General features: G+C 44.2%; 1 protein-coding gene across 2 annotated transcripts; it reads left to right on the top strand.

The window, feature by feature from the left end:
- Positions 1–21: 21 nt before the first annotated feature.
- On the top strand, positions 22–12773 carry fktn (fukutin). Of its 2 annotated transcripts, none has more exons than XM_086152887.1 (10): positions 22–261; positions 426–482; positions 2334–2534; positions 2654–2800; positions 3602–3732; positions 3831–3963; positions 4100–4229; positions 9666–9799; positions 9922–10046; positions 12079–12773. In XM_086152887.1, exons 1-10 carry the CDS (start codon positions 160–162, stop codon positions 12290–12292), a joined length of 1374 nt encoding a protein of 457 aa, XP_086009013.1. In that variant the 5' UTR covers positions 22–159; the 3' UTR covers positions 12293–12773. The 2 variants fall into 2 exon arrangements, with proteins under 2 accessions (XP_086009013.1, XP_086009014.1); XM_086152888.1 differs by having other exon boundaries at positions 9917–10046; positions 12079–12343.
- The last annotated feature ends 445 nt before the right edge of the window (positions 12774–13218 follow it).

Below are 13218 nucleotides of genomic sequence, written 5' to 3'. Positions count from 1 at the left end.
AAAGATCAAACCGGAAGTGCTTGTTTCCCAAGATGGCGGTGGTGAGGCTAACCGCGGACGGCCCGCGGTCCCCGGCGCAGCGTCGCGCTCGCGCCCCCGCGTCGCCACGGACGACGTGACGGGCGCGCTCCCGGGCGCGCTCCCGTCGAGCGGAACCGAATGCCTCGCGTGAACCGAACCGCCGTGCTGTCGCTGCTGATCGTCTGCAGCTCGGTGTTCCTGCTCTTCCAGCTGTATTACTACCGGAAGTACGTCAGCAAGGTGAGACGAATGTGATCGACTCCTCCCGGTGCACTGGCTTGATCCGAGACGTCCCCTTCTCCCGATCAGATCGATAAATTAAACGAATGTATCAATATGCTATGTATACAATGTAGACTCATGTGCCGCCATCTTTGTAGTTCACTGAAAGACTTCTCTTGCAGGCTGGTCCTCACATCCTGGGCCGCGCGGGTCACCTGACCGCCAGTGATGCCCAATGGGTGAGTGGGAAGGGAAGTTAGCATTTTTTTTATTTCTTATTTTTTATTTTTTTTTTTTTTTATTGAACATAAATAGCATAAGCAAGTATACATATGTACAAATACAAATAAAACATGGCAAGGTAGAATCGAATGTCAATGAAATAACCAGGGATGAGGAAGCAAAGGACATAAGGAATTTCATGCTGTATGTAATCAGAAGTTAACATTGTTAAAGGTTTTTGAGAAATGTTTAATGCTAGATGAAAACGAAAATAAAGGAAAATAATTAAATGAATTAATTAATCAGTTAAAAAAAAAAAGAAAATTAAAAAATATCTGCAAGGGGAAAATAACATGTATTTAACTTGGTGGTCCACAAGGAATCTCAGACATCAAACTGCATATTTTTTGGTTTTTGGATTTTTCCATTCGTTTTAAGGATTTTTTATAAATTAAAAATCGTTTATAAGAAAGTAAAATTGGGGTAACGCTTCTGCATTCTGTTTTTGTGAATGAAGAACTTGGCCAGGCCTAAAATAACATTGACACATAGTTCATCTCTTTTGTTGCTTGAAAGTAAACCAAATGTTATGACATCTCTTGAGAAGGAAACTGGTGACGATGGAAAATTGTCTTTAACCCATTTTTGAGTTTTAGCCCAAAAGCCCTGTACTTTTTCGTATGAGAAAAATATATGGTCAGTGGTTTCAATGTTCTCTTCACAAAAGGTACAAATATTATCTTTAATATTAAAGTGTACCCTCAGTAATTCCTTAAATGGGTAGATGTCATTCATAATTTTGAAGTGGGTCTCTTTTGCCTTGGGGGGTACGGGTAGAGTCAGATACATAGTTTGCAGCGTGGCAATCGATTTCTTATCAAATTTATTAATTTTTTTTTTTTTGATGTCCAGCGAATAAGTTTTCTGTAAAACATTTCCTAATAAAGGAGTTGCTGCATTTTCTATCGGGAAGTTAGCAAGTCCAACTCACAGCTGTTGCTATGTTTCCTGTTAGCATGGCCAGCTAGACTATCAGTGTTGTTTTTATCACCGCTTTTAGTTTGGTTAGTTTAGTTAGTGTTCATGCATTCGCTGTTAGCATAGTAGTTGTAGGCATTGTTGCTGTGAACATGGCTTGTGTTATAAGAGACACCTGAACGCAATGCTGCTGTTAGCATCTTAGCTTGTCTAGTGTTAGCAATACTGGTTGTCACTGTAGCCCTGATGTCTTTCATTTCCTCAGCAAATGGTGAAGACATACCTGCTGATAGCATGTTAGCATGTAAAGTGTTAGCATAAGTGCTCGCTTATAAGGCAGTGGTGGTCACTATGTCTTGATGCGTCCTTGATGTGACTTTCCTGGTGTTAGCATGATAGCATGTCAATTATTATAGGTGCTAGTGTATAAAGTAATGGTAATTATTGTGTCTTGATGTGTCCTTCTATCTCTGAAAACACTGAAGACTTTTCCTGCTGATAGCATCTCAAGTATTAGCAAAGCTGTTGCTAATTGTGGCCACTGTGCCATGATGTGTCCTGCTTCCGCAACAATGGTGAAGACTTTCCTGCTGTTAGCATGTCAAGTATTATATCTCCTCCCTAATAGAGTAATGTTGGACACTGCGTCCTGATGTATCCTGCTTCCTTAGCAAACAGTGGAGACTTTCCTGCTGTTGGCATGTTAGCATGTCCAGTGTTAGCATTGCTGCTGTCCTCCAGAGAAATGGAGATCGATGTGGTGTCCCACTTCCTCAGCAAACAGTGAAGACTTTTCTGCTGATAGCATATTAGCATGTCAAGTTTTAGCATAGCTGCTCGTTAATAAAGTAATGTTGATTGCTGTGCCGTGATTTGTCCTGCTTCCTCAGCAAACAGTGAAGACATTCCTGCTGTTAGCGCGGCGCTTCAGGCTCCCAGTGTTCCTTGCCGACCGAGCCACCCTGACCCTGCTGTCACAGGATGGACTCCTGCAGCGCGACCGGCTGGTGCGGGAGCCGCACTGCAGCTTCCTGTGCACCGGTCGGCCAATCACGTCCTTCGCGCTGAAAGCCAACCAATGGAAGTACGATGTGAGTGCAGGATCTGTTAGTAACACCCTGAGGAGCACTTAGGGGCTAGAGGTACATTGGTGCTTGATACCTCTGGATGTAAACATTGTTCAACCTAGCACCTGTTTATCCCCTGCCAGCCTGCATTCCTATTGGCTGCCGAAGAAAAAGGCTTTGAGCTGCTGCAGGTACGAGGGGAAGATCCGCGGTTGGCCAGTTTGGACACCCTCTCAGGAGAGGAGATACCACTTCACCTGCTGCTCCGCCTGCACAGCTACGTCATCCAGGTGGGAGGGGATGATATAGAAACACCAGACAACAATAAATAAATGTCTGGAAAACACAAACAGCTGGCAACAAAATAGAAAAGGACATCAGTCACAGAAACATCTGGCAACCATGTAGAAAGAGCAAGTGGTTGTACAGAAACATCTGGCAACCTTTCAGGGACAGGTGGCAAACATTATGGAACTCCTGGCAACAATATTATAGCACATCAGTCACAGATAAACATTAAGCAACGATGTAGGAACATCTATACAAACACCTGGCAACCATATAGAAGGGACTACAGGTTGCATAGGAACATCTGGCATCTATGTTGGAACATGTGGCAGCTGGCAGCCATAAAGAAACATCTTGAAACACAAATGCCAGGCAGCCAAATGGAAAAGGCCATCAGTCAAATAGAAACATCTGGCAACCAAGTAGGAACATCTGGCAAGGACATACAGATACCTGACAACCTTAGAAAAAGCTGTGGGTGACATAGAAACATCTTGCTACTATGTAGGAACATCTAGCAAGTACATAAACACCAGGCAACCACATAGAAAAGGTCATCGGTCACATTGAAACATCTGGGAACCATGTTGAGACATCTGGCAAGCACATACAGACACCTGGCAACCACATATTAGGACGTTGTAACCACCATGGGACACCTTGCAACCATGTAGGAACTCTTTGCAACCTGTTTAAAATACCTGATAACCAAATATGTACAACCGGCAACTCGATAATACAAGTCTGGCAACCCTGTGGAATCCCGGTGATGTGGACTGGGTGTTCTGTATCTGCTGCTCCAGGTTGTGTTCCTGTACAAACGCAGCGGGAACTATCTGTGGCACGGCCCTCTGCGTCTCAAACCCAACATGGACCGCAGCTTCGCACCCTTCAAGCTGCTGGACTTCGGACGGCATGCCGGCGCCTACGACAGGTGAGACAGAAAGCCCCCGTTGCATTGGCCGATTTATGCTAACATTTGCAGATGTGGGGTTGCCGGCGCGTGACTCGCCGTCCTGCTTCCTCTCGCAGGCCAGAGCTGGTCCTCACCGTCCTGGATGGCCTCGATGTTCAGATCCCGCGGAATGCCTCCCGCTTCCTGGCGGAGCAGCAGTACTCGCGCTTCTTGGAGTGTCGCTACCGGGAAGCCCGCAACTTCCTGCAGGTCCGACTTTGTAAAAAGTGCCTGCCAGTGTGTGAACATGGTTCATCCAAATATACTGTCTCCAGATGTTCTCGGGCTAAAGAGGTCATCCATGTTGAATGTCCATTTTTTTTTTCACTCCTGTTTTTGAACGCAGCTCTACCCCGAAGACTCCTCCCCAGATGCGCTGGATTTTCGGCGGAAAGTGAAGTCCCTGCTTCATTTGGCGGCAGAGACACTTGGTCGCCTGGACATCCCCTTCTGGCTCAGCAGCGGCACCTGCCTGGGTGAAATACCAGTCCAAGGATTTAAGCTATTAGCTTAGCTAATGGACCTAAATTGCGGTGTTACCTTAACAAAGCGCTTATCATCACCATTGTTGTGTTATTATTAGCTGATCCTGCAGGGGGAGACTGATTGCTACATGTTGGAGATGGAGATGGGAAGGAGGTGCGGCAGGTTTGGGGGACTTGATGAATGAGGACCATGAGAGAGAAGGAAGGGTAGAAGACTCGCCTGTTGAGAAGGGCATTGAAGAGGATGACGAGTGAAAAGGCAGTTGGTCTTGATGACATACCTGTGGAGGTATGGAAGTGTCTAGGAGAGGCAGCCGTTACGTTTTTGACTCCATCATTCAACAGGATCCTGGAGAGTGAAAAGATGTCTGAGGAACAGAGAAGAAGTGTGTTGTACCCATTTTTAAGAATAAGGGAGATGTACAGAATTGCGGGAACTGAAGAGGTAAAGTTGATGAGCCATGCAATGAAGTAATGGGAAAGAGGAGTGGAAGCTACACTGACAGAAGACGTTAGCATTTGTGAGCAGCAGTATGGCTTCATGCCTAGAAAGAGTACGACAGATGCCGTTTTTGCCCTAAAAAAGTTGGTAGAGAGTACAGAGAAGGTCATAGGGAGCTGCATTATACCTTTGTAGACCTAGAAAAAGCATACCACAGGGTGCAGAGAGAGGAACTACGCTTGTATGAGAAAGTCTGGCATGGCAGAGAGGTATGTTAGACTGGTGCAGGACATGTATGCTAGATGTTAGATAGTGGTGAGGTGTGCTGTAGGTAAGGCAGAGAAGTGGAACTCATCAGGGGTTAGTTCTGAGCCCCTTCTTGTTTGCCGTAGTGATGAACAGGCTCACAGATGAGGTTAGACAGGATTCTCCATGGCTGGTTTGGACATGGACCTGATGCTGAGATTGGAAGAGTTCTAGGCTCTAGACCTCTCCAAACTTAACCAGATGACATTAGAATGGTAAAGCAAATCCCGGTGATCAGCATCAGTTTCTTCAAGAAATTGAAATAAATGACAATGGTGAAGTCCCTTCACCGGAATAAAGTTAACGAGTTTCACATCTGGCTTCACTACGTGGTCAAGCTACAACACTTTCGGGAGAATTTGGAGTGGAGGAAAATTAGCTCCTGCTTAGGGTTGTCCTCTTTCACCCTCTTGTTCTGGAATATTTTGAGCAGCCCGACATTTTTTCCCGTCAAATTAGAGATCCATTTGTGAGCATACTCAAAGGTAGCTTGTACCTCTTAATGACCGCCGACAAGCTGTTTTTCCTTTTAGGGATTCCATAGCCAAAAACTCCTCCGTTATCTCGAAATTTTCATCCTCTGATTATATCCTCTTAGCCTGTTGACCTCACCACTCCTGGCACCCCCCCACCAGGACACTAAAAGAGTGCTGGCTACCGTAGTCTGGTAGAAGGTCTTGAGGAGACACCAAACAACAGACACCAAACAAGCTCAGTCTCCTCAGGAATAACATCCTGCTCTGACCCTTCCTACAAACTGCATTTGTTCAGCTTGCTAGTTAAGTGTTCGTCAATTACATCGATCTGGCGCATCACTGTCCTGCGCGATGAGCTCATTTTTTCAATGGTCTTCTTGCTCTCAGGTCATAAAGTACTTACTTACTGTCCACCATGCACTCTTCAAGAAACTGAATGGCAGTAAATAACTTGCCTTCATGCTTGATCCTCAGAAGGAGGTTGTTTGGATAAAGGGGTTTCGCTGAGCCTGCAAACTAGCTACCAACCTGAACGGTAGCCGCCCCTTCTTGCGTTGCCAGGCTGTTGGCATAACTAGTAGTATGCTTGGTGGAAAGGGCGGATTAAAATGACCAACTCTACCACGGTGTGTAGCTTATTGGATTTAGTGATGAGTTCAGCAACTTTGTAGCTGGCTTTAAGAGCTTTCCCCTCGTCTTGGTGGTTTTCTTCAATAACTGCCTGTTTCTTGGTCTGTTTAAGTCAACGAACAAAATAGTCTTATCTTGGAGTGAAGGGTGTTTAGTTTGGAGATGGCGTTTAAGTTTGCTTGGAACCATGGTACTGTTGGACAACTTTACCCTACACCAGTCGGCCCTGTTGGTTCCCCAGTAAAACTTAATCCAAATGCAATCTAACTTTCATTGTATTGTGTGGTCTACCCTTTTTACTTTCTTCTGACCACTACTCATAGTTAGGCCTTCATCTGGGTCAGAATGTTCTTCAGAACCAGTGGGTCCTGATTGAGTACTTTTTCCTTTAAAATATTTATCCATGGCGTATCACTGCCGCTGTGGTTAGCGCTTCGGCCTCACAACATGAAGGACCCTGGTTTGATTCGAACAAGAAGACCTTTCTGTATGGAGTTTGCATGTTCTCCCCTTGTCTGCTCGGGTTTCCGTTTTTACCAAATCATATACCAAAAATTCCAGAATATAGGGTGCACCTATTTATAGACTGAGAGCAGAAGTCAGCATTTGTGGACAGCAGTATGGCTTCATGCCTAGAAAGAGTACTACAGATGCAGTATTTGTGTTGTAAATGCCAAAAGAGGAGTACAGAGAAGGCCAGAGGGAGCTGCATTGGGTTTTTGTAGACCGAGAAAAAGCACATGACAGGGGAGCCCAAGAGGGGAGCTCTGGTATTGTATGAGGAAGTCTGGAGTGGCAGAGAAGTATGTTAAACTGGTGCAGGACATGTATGCTAGCTGTGAGACACTGGTACGGTGTGCTGTAGGGGTAACAGAGAAGTTCAAGGTGGAGGTGGGACTCCATCAGGGATCAGCTCTGAGCCCCTTCTTGTTCGCAATGGTGATGAACAGGCTGACAGATGAGGTTAGACAGGAGTCCCCATGGACCATGATGTTTGCAGATGACATTGTGATCTGTAGTGAGAGCAGAGAACAGGTTGAGGAAAATCTAGAGAGGTGGAGGTATGCTCTGGAAAGGAGAGGAATTAGGGTTAGTTGCAGCAAGACAGAGTATTTGTGTTTGTGAGCAAGAGGAACCCGGGTGGAACGGTGAGGCTACAGGGAGTGGAGATCAAGAAGTTGGAGGATTTCAGGTACTTGGGGTCAATAGTCCAGAGTAACGGAGAGTGCGGAAAAGAGGTGAAGAGACGGATCCAAGCAGGTTGGAATGGGTGGAGAAAAGTGTCAGGGGTACGAAGGGATAGAAGACTTTCAGCCAGGATGAAAGGAAAGGTGTACAAGACAGTGGTGAGACCAGCGATGATGTTTGGACTAGAAACTGTTACAATGACAAAAAGACAGCAGGCAAAACTAGAGGTTGCAGAGATGAAGATGTTGAGGTTCTCTTTGGGAGTGACCAGGATGGAGAGGATCAGGAATGAGTCTATCAGAGGAACAGCACATGTTAGATTTTTTGGAGAGAAGGTCAGAGAAGCCAGACTGAGATGGTTCGATCATGTACAGAAGAGGGATAGAGAATATATTGGTAGACGGATGCTGGAACTGGAGCTGCCAGGCAAGAGGTCTTGAGGAAGACCAAAGTGAAGTCTTATGGACGTAGTGAGAGAGGATATGAAGGTAGTTGGTGTGGGAGAGGAGGATACAGAGAATAGGGTTAGATGGAGAAGGTTGATTCGCTATGGCGACACCTGAAGGGAAAAGCCGAAAGAAGGGCGCGCCTACTAATTTAAAAAGAAAAAAAAAAATTGTACATAAATAAGCTGCGGGCGTCCCTGTTGAAACATAAGATATTAAGGCAGCAAGATGTTACAGGAATTTTTTTTTTTAATTTAAAACTTGATGGTAGATGGTAACATCTACAACTACCGGCGCATAATGCAAATGCTTTTTTTTTTTCGAAACTGATGCCGAACTTACATCCAGCAGCTCTATTTCCTTCTTCAACAGCCGGACTGATCGCTTTCAACTTGAAAGCTGCATCAAATGAATTTCTTCATGTCTTTTTAAAGATGGGCGTGTGTGCAAAATTATCGTAAATGCTTGTGGGGTTTCCAAAACAGTTCGATTCGTCCACTCTGACAGTGTCGGTGGAAGGAGCTACCTTAATTACCCTATAAAATCCATAAATTAACAAAATTGTTGTAACAGCTGCAGTGTGAAAAAAGTAGCGGCTTATAGATAGACGCACGAAGACACATGATTTGCGTTGAATAAATCATTTTTGGACCAATCAGGTGAAAGTGGGCATTGTTCCACAACAAACTTGATGATCTCTCATGGCACACCAATGTGCTACAGCACAGTGGTTGGGAAACAACCCAGAGGAAGACCAGAGAGGGGGTCTATGGTTGGAAGGATGAAGGACAGGATGTTAGTTAGTGTGGCAGGAGATGGTGAGATGGAGGCAGATGATTGGCTGTGGAGGTGTTTATAAAACAATCTAACTCAGTAGCAACAAACAAAAATACCGTATTTTCTGCACTATAAGGCGCACTGCATTATAAGGCGCATATAATAGAAGCTACAGTCGTGGCTGGGGTTGCGTTATGCATCCACTAAATGGAGCTGCGCTAAAGGGAATGTCAACAAAACAGTCAGATAAGCCAGTCAAACTTTATGATATAATAGAATACAAACCAACATTCTGACAACTCAGTTCACTCCCAAAACAAGGTAGTGTATTCACAATACAGTACCGGTAGCTCTTATCGGTATTTGCGCTGCCTTTGTTGAAAACAATGTACATCCAACTCCATTTGTCACAGTTCAAGCGTGCGAAAGCACCAAGAAGGATCGCCTCTAAATTCATTGATGTCAAGATTGCGTGCTAGCACGGTTGCCTTCATTCGAATAGTGACTTGTAGAGAAGCGTCTACTTGCTGCTCTCTATTTAACAACCCACTGTTCAAGTTTGTCCTTTAACTGTAGCCATTGCTCTGTTCCCTCGGAAACTCTGTTTAGTCTTCTTTACTCGGCGCAGGTCATCTTATTGCTTCCTCCACTTCCATACCATTGATTCGTTAATGATGAATTCTCTTGCTGCTGCTCTATTCCCGTGTTCTACTGCGCGACTGATCGCCTTGAGTTCAAACTTTGCGTCTCTTGAAAGGTGCAATTTTGGAGTCTTAATACACACACAAGTGGTGTGGGACTGGAATTACCCTTTACCGTTGTTACCGCTGCTACTTCGGTGACACACACACACATAAATGGAAATGAAAATGCACACTTTGCGCAGTCATATATCCCAGCATGCACCGCGCGCTACTTCTTCTACGGGAAAAAATGGAGTCGGCAGCTGCTTCCCGTAGTTGCGAGACCTCTTGCGGCTCAATATTGATCCATATATAAGGCGCACTGGATTATAAGGCGCACTGGATTATAAGGCGCGCTGTCGGTTTTTGAGAAGATTAGACGCTTTTAGGTGCGCCTTATAGTGCGGAAAATACGGTTCATGTTATCCTCTCAGGGTATAAGATTGACATGTCGTTCTCTGCCCCCCCCCCCCCTACAGGCTGGTTCAGGCAGTGCAGTGTCATCTCGTACAGCCGGGACGTCGACATCGGAGTTTTCATCGCAGACTTTAAACCTGGCATCATCGCCGCCTTCAAGGACGCCGGCCTGACACTAAAACACAAGTTCGGCAAGGTGCGTTTCCTGTTTTCGTCAGATTTTCGCTCCTGGTTTGACTATTAAGGCTTTTATTTTGAGATTCTCCCGTGGAGTGGAAGCAAGTTTTCTCCGACTGACGGTCTTATCTCAAAGGGCAGGTGGAGGACAGCCTGGAGCTCTCCTTCCTGGGCGATGACGTCAAACTGGATGTTTTCTTCTTCTACCAGGACGGCGACATTGTGTGGAACGGAGGCACGCAGGCAAAGAGCGGCAGGAAGTTCAAGTACGTCCAATCACAGGCCCCTTAAGGGGGGGGGGGGGGGGACTCCCTCTGGTCCAATCAGAAGGTCTTTGAGAGGCTTTTGGAGTGTCATTGGAAACCCTAAACCAGGGGTGTCAACTAGCCACATACGGCCTAGGTAGATGCCAAGTGGGTTGGACCATTAAAATAATAGCATACTCAGCTATAAATAACCAAAATATCATGGCTTTCCTTTGTTATGGTGTAAAGAAGTACAAGAACATTAGGAAAATGTTGAAATTTAATGAAAATTTCATGAAACACCTCATATCTCCTCAGACAAACATGCAATTTACTTTTATCATTCACATGTATGCATTGCAGCTCATCCCACTGATCATACAAAGGCACAAAACTTGAACAAGTAATTGGTATTGAAAAATATAGTAATGCACTTTTAAGAATGAAATGAGAAAGGGATTTTTAAACCATTTACATGTATAAAATATAAATTGAATCCCTGCCTACACCTTACAAACTAAAAAGGGTGCTATTACATGTGTAAGGATGAGAATATTCACCTGTCCTGTAAATGTGTAAACTTCATCCATGAAACATGCATACACATAAAATACATACTGAAAATTTATTGAGTTGCATGAACAGTAGAATTCCACCCTCCTCTTTTATAGTGAAGCTGGTGATTAACATTAAATTGCACATTTTTGCTAGCAATTAGCTAGCTGGCTTTTACCGCTGCTTCACTGATTTCTCAGCTAGCGGTGAAAGCGGACTACCGTTTCCTCAGACCTGCTAGCAATTGGTCGATCTTATCTCTTCTCAGTTTCTTTGCAAGCTGTCATATTTTTCGCTGTGATGAGTCTCGTATTGGCGCCGAATATTACATTCCTTAAATACCGAAACTTGTTTCAAACACACCAAGCACAAAGGTTTCCCGTGCATCTCGGTAAATAAATAGGACGTAGTTCATTTTTCTTTGAAAATTCTACACTCTTTATCCACTTATCTCTGTTTTGATAGCGACATTTTGGCTAATGAGGGAGTAGCGGGGAGGTAGAGAACAGGGTAGAAACAACGTCGTAACAAGCAGCAGATGACGCATTGATAACGTCTGCTGATTGGTCCGTCTCAGTGATGCGGATTGTCGTCTACTCTGACGCCCCTAGTGGAGAATTCGTGTATTGCACTGAATTAAAAAAAAATGAATCCATATTTTTTACGCATGCAGTGAATGTATGAATGAGTGGGTGAGTGAATGGCTAATGCCTGTATGATATTTGAATGAATGAATGGTTGGATGTTTAGATGACGCATGAATGAGTGAGAGTGAGTGAATGGTTGGGTGTCTACATGACGTGTGAATGATTGAATGAGTGAGTGAATAAATGGTTGATATCTAGATGAGATGGAATGAGTTAGTGAATGGTTTTAGGTCTCTATGACACATGAATGAGAGGGTGAATTGTTCGATGTCCATATGATGTATGGATGAGAAAGTGAATGGGTTCATGTCTATGTCATATGAATGAATGAATTGGGTGTTTAGATGATGCGTGAATGAATGAGGGAATGGTTGGATATCTTGATGATGTATGAATGAGTGCATGGTTTGATGTCTACATGATGGATAAACGAGTGAGTGAATTTTTGGATGTCTTTATGATGTATGAATGAGTGAATGGTTAGATGTCAATATGATGTGTGGATGAGAGGGCAAGTGGCTGGACATCCATATGAAGTCTGGGTGAAAAAGTAAATGGTTTCATGTCTACATGACGCATGAATGAATGAGTGATTGAGTGAATGATTGTTTGTCTATGATGAATGGATGAGAGAGTGAATGGATGTAGTTTTAAATATGACATGAGAATGAGAGGGTGAATACTAGTGTCTCCATACGTGTCCCTGCGATAGACTGGTCCAGGGTGAACCCCACCTCTCGGCCAATGACAGCTCTGATTGGCTCCAGCCCCCCCCCCCCCCCCAACCCCAACCCTAAGAATGAATGAATGAATAAATAAGGTTTCAGGCGTCACTCTCTCGCCCCCTTCAGGTACGTCTTCCCTCGCTTTTCGCTCTGCTGGGCCGAGCTCCTAGAGCTGAAGATCCGCGTCCCTTGCCAGACGCTTGACTACGTGGCGGCCAACTACGGCCCGTCCTGGAGCATCCCGGTGAAGAGCTGGGACTGGAAGACTTCACCCAGCAACGTGCAGGAGAACGGGGTGTGGCCTCCTGCAGAGTGGGAGGAGCTTATTCAGGTTTACTGAGAGACTGACAGGGAATCGCCGCCTGGGGGAAATAAAGAAATTCCGGACTAAGAAGTTTTTTGTTCCTTAAATGATTTCTGTTCAATTTATCTTAATGTATATATACATATGTTTATAAACAAAAACATGTCTCCACTTAAATAGTGGATGCAGAGCTGCATGCAAGATGCTAAACATCTCTTGCTAAAGAGCACTTTGACATGCAGACTACTGTCATTCCGGACTATTGACCGTACTTGAATATAAGCTGCACCGGCAATAAATAAATAAATAAATAAATAAATAAATATATGGACATATATAGGCCACAGTTTTTCAGTTACTTTGTAACGAGATATTTACACAAACATTTTTTTAACTTATAATGAAATATATACCGGTAACATCCACAAATACGAACTGGAAATGCTTTTTTCGGAACTGCCTGTAACACGGCTGATGAAAAAGATTAATAATAAATAACAAAGAAGAGTCCATCCAACCATCCCATTTTCTATCCTCACTTTGTCCTACTCCAGCTGATTACTATCTTCGTCTTCCTCTTGCGTACTAAAACCATTAAAGCTGTCTTCTTCAGTCTCGGAATTGAATGGCCTTAGAATTTCACATTAATTTCATTGGTCCACTGTGACGAGGCTAAATGTTTTGGCGGTGTGAACCTCGTTCACCCAGAAAAATCCATAAATTAGCCGCATCGTTTAAGCCGCAGTGCTCAAAGCGTGGGAAAAAAGATGCGGCTTATAGTCCGGAAATTACAGTACTTGTGATTGTTGCAGAAGTTGAAGTAAGTGGTACCACCTGTGTACTGGAAGGACACAGCTGTATCACATTCTCACATGATATAAGAATACCAGAAACTGCTGAGCATCTCAGGCATTCTTAAAACATATTATTTTATATATTTTGTATATAATCGAAGACTGAAT

Source organism: Fistularia commersonii, chromosome 9, assembly GCF_037954325.1.
Source record: "Fistularia commersonii isolate RoL2024-O1a breed Wild chromosome 9, RoL_Fcom_v1.0, whole genome shotgun sequence".
NCBI classification, from domain to species: Eukaryota; Metazoa; Chordata; class Actinopteri; order Syngnathiformes; family Fistulariidae; genus Fistularia; species Fistularia commersonii.
This window is presented reverse-complemented; position numbering and strand designations above follow the sequence as displayed.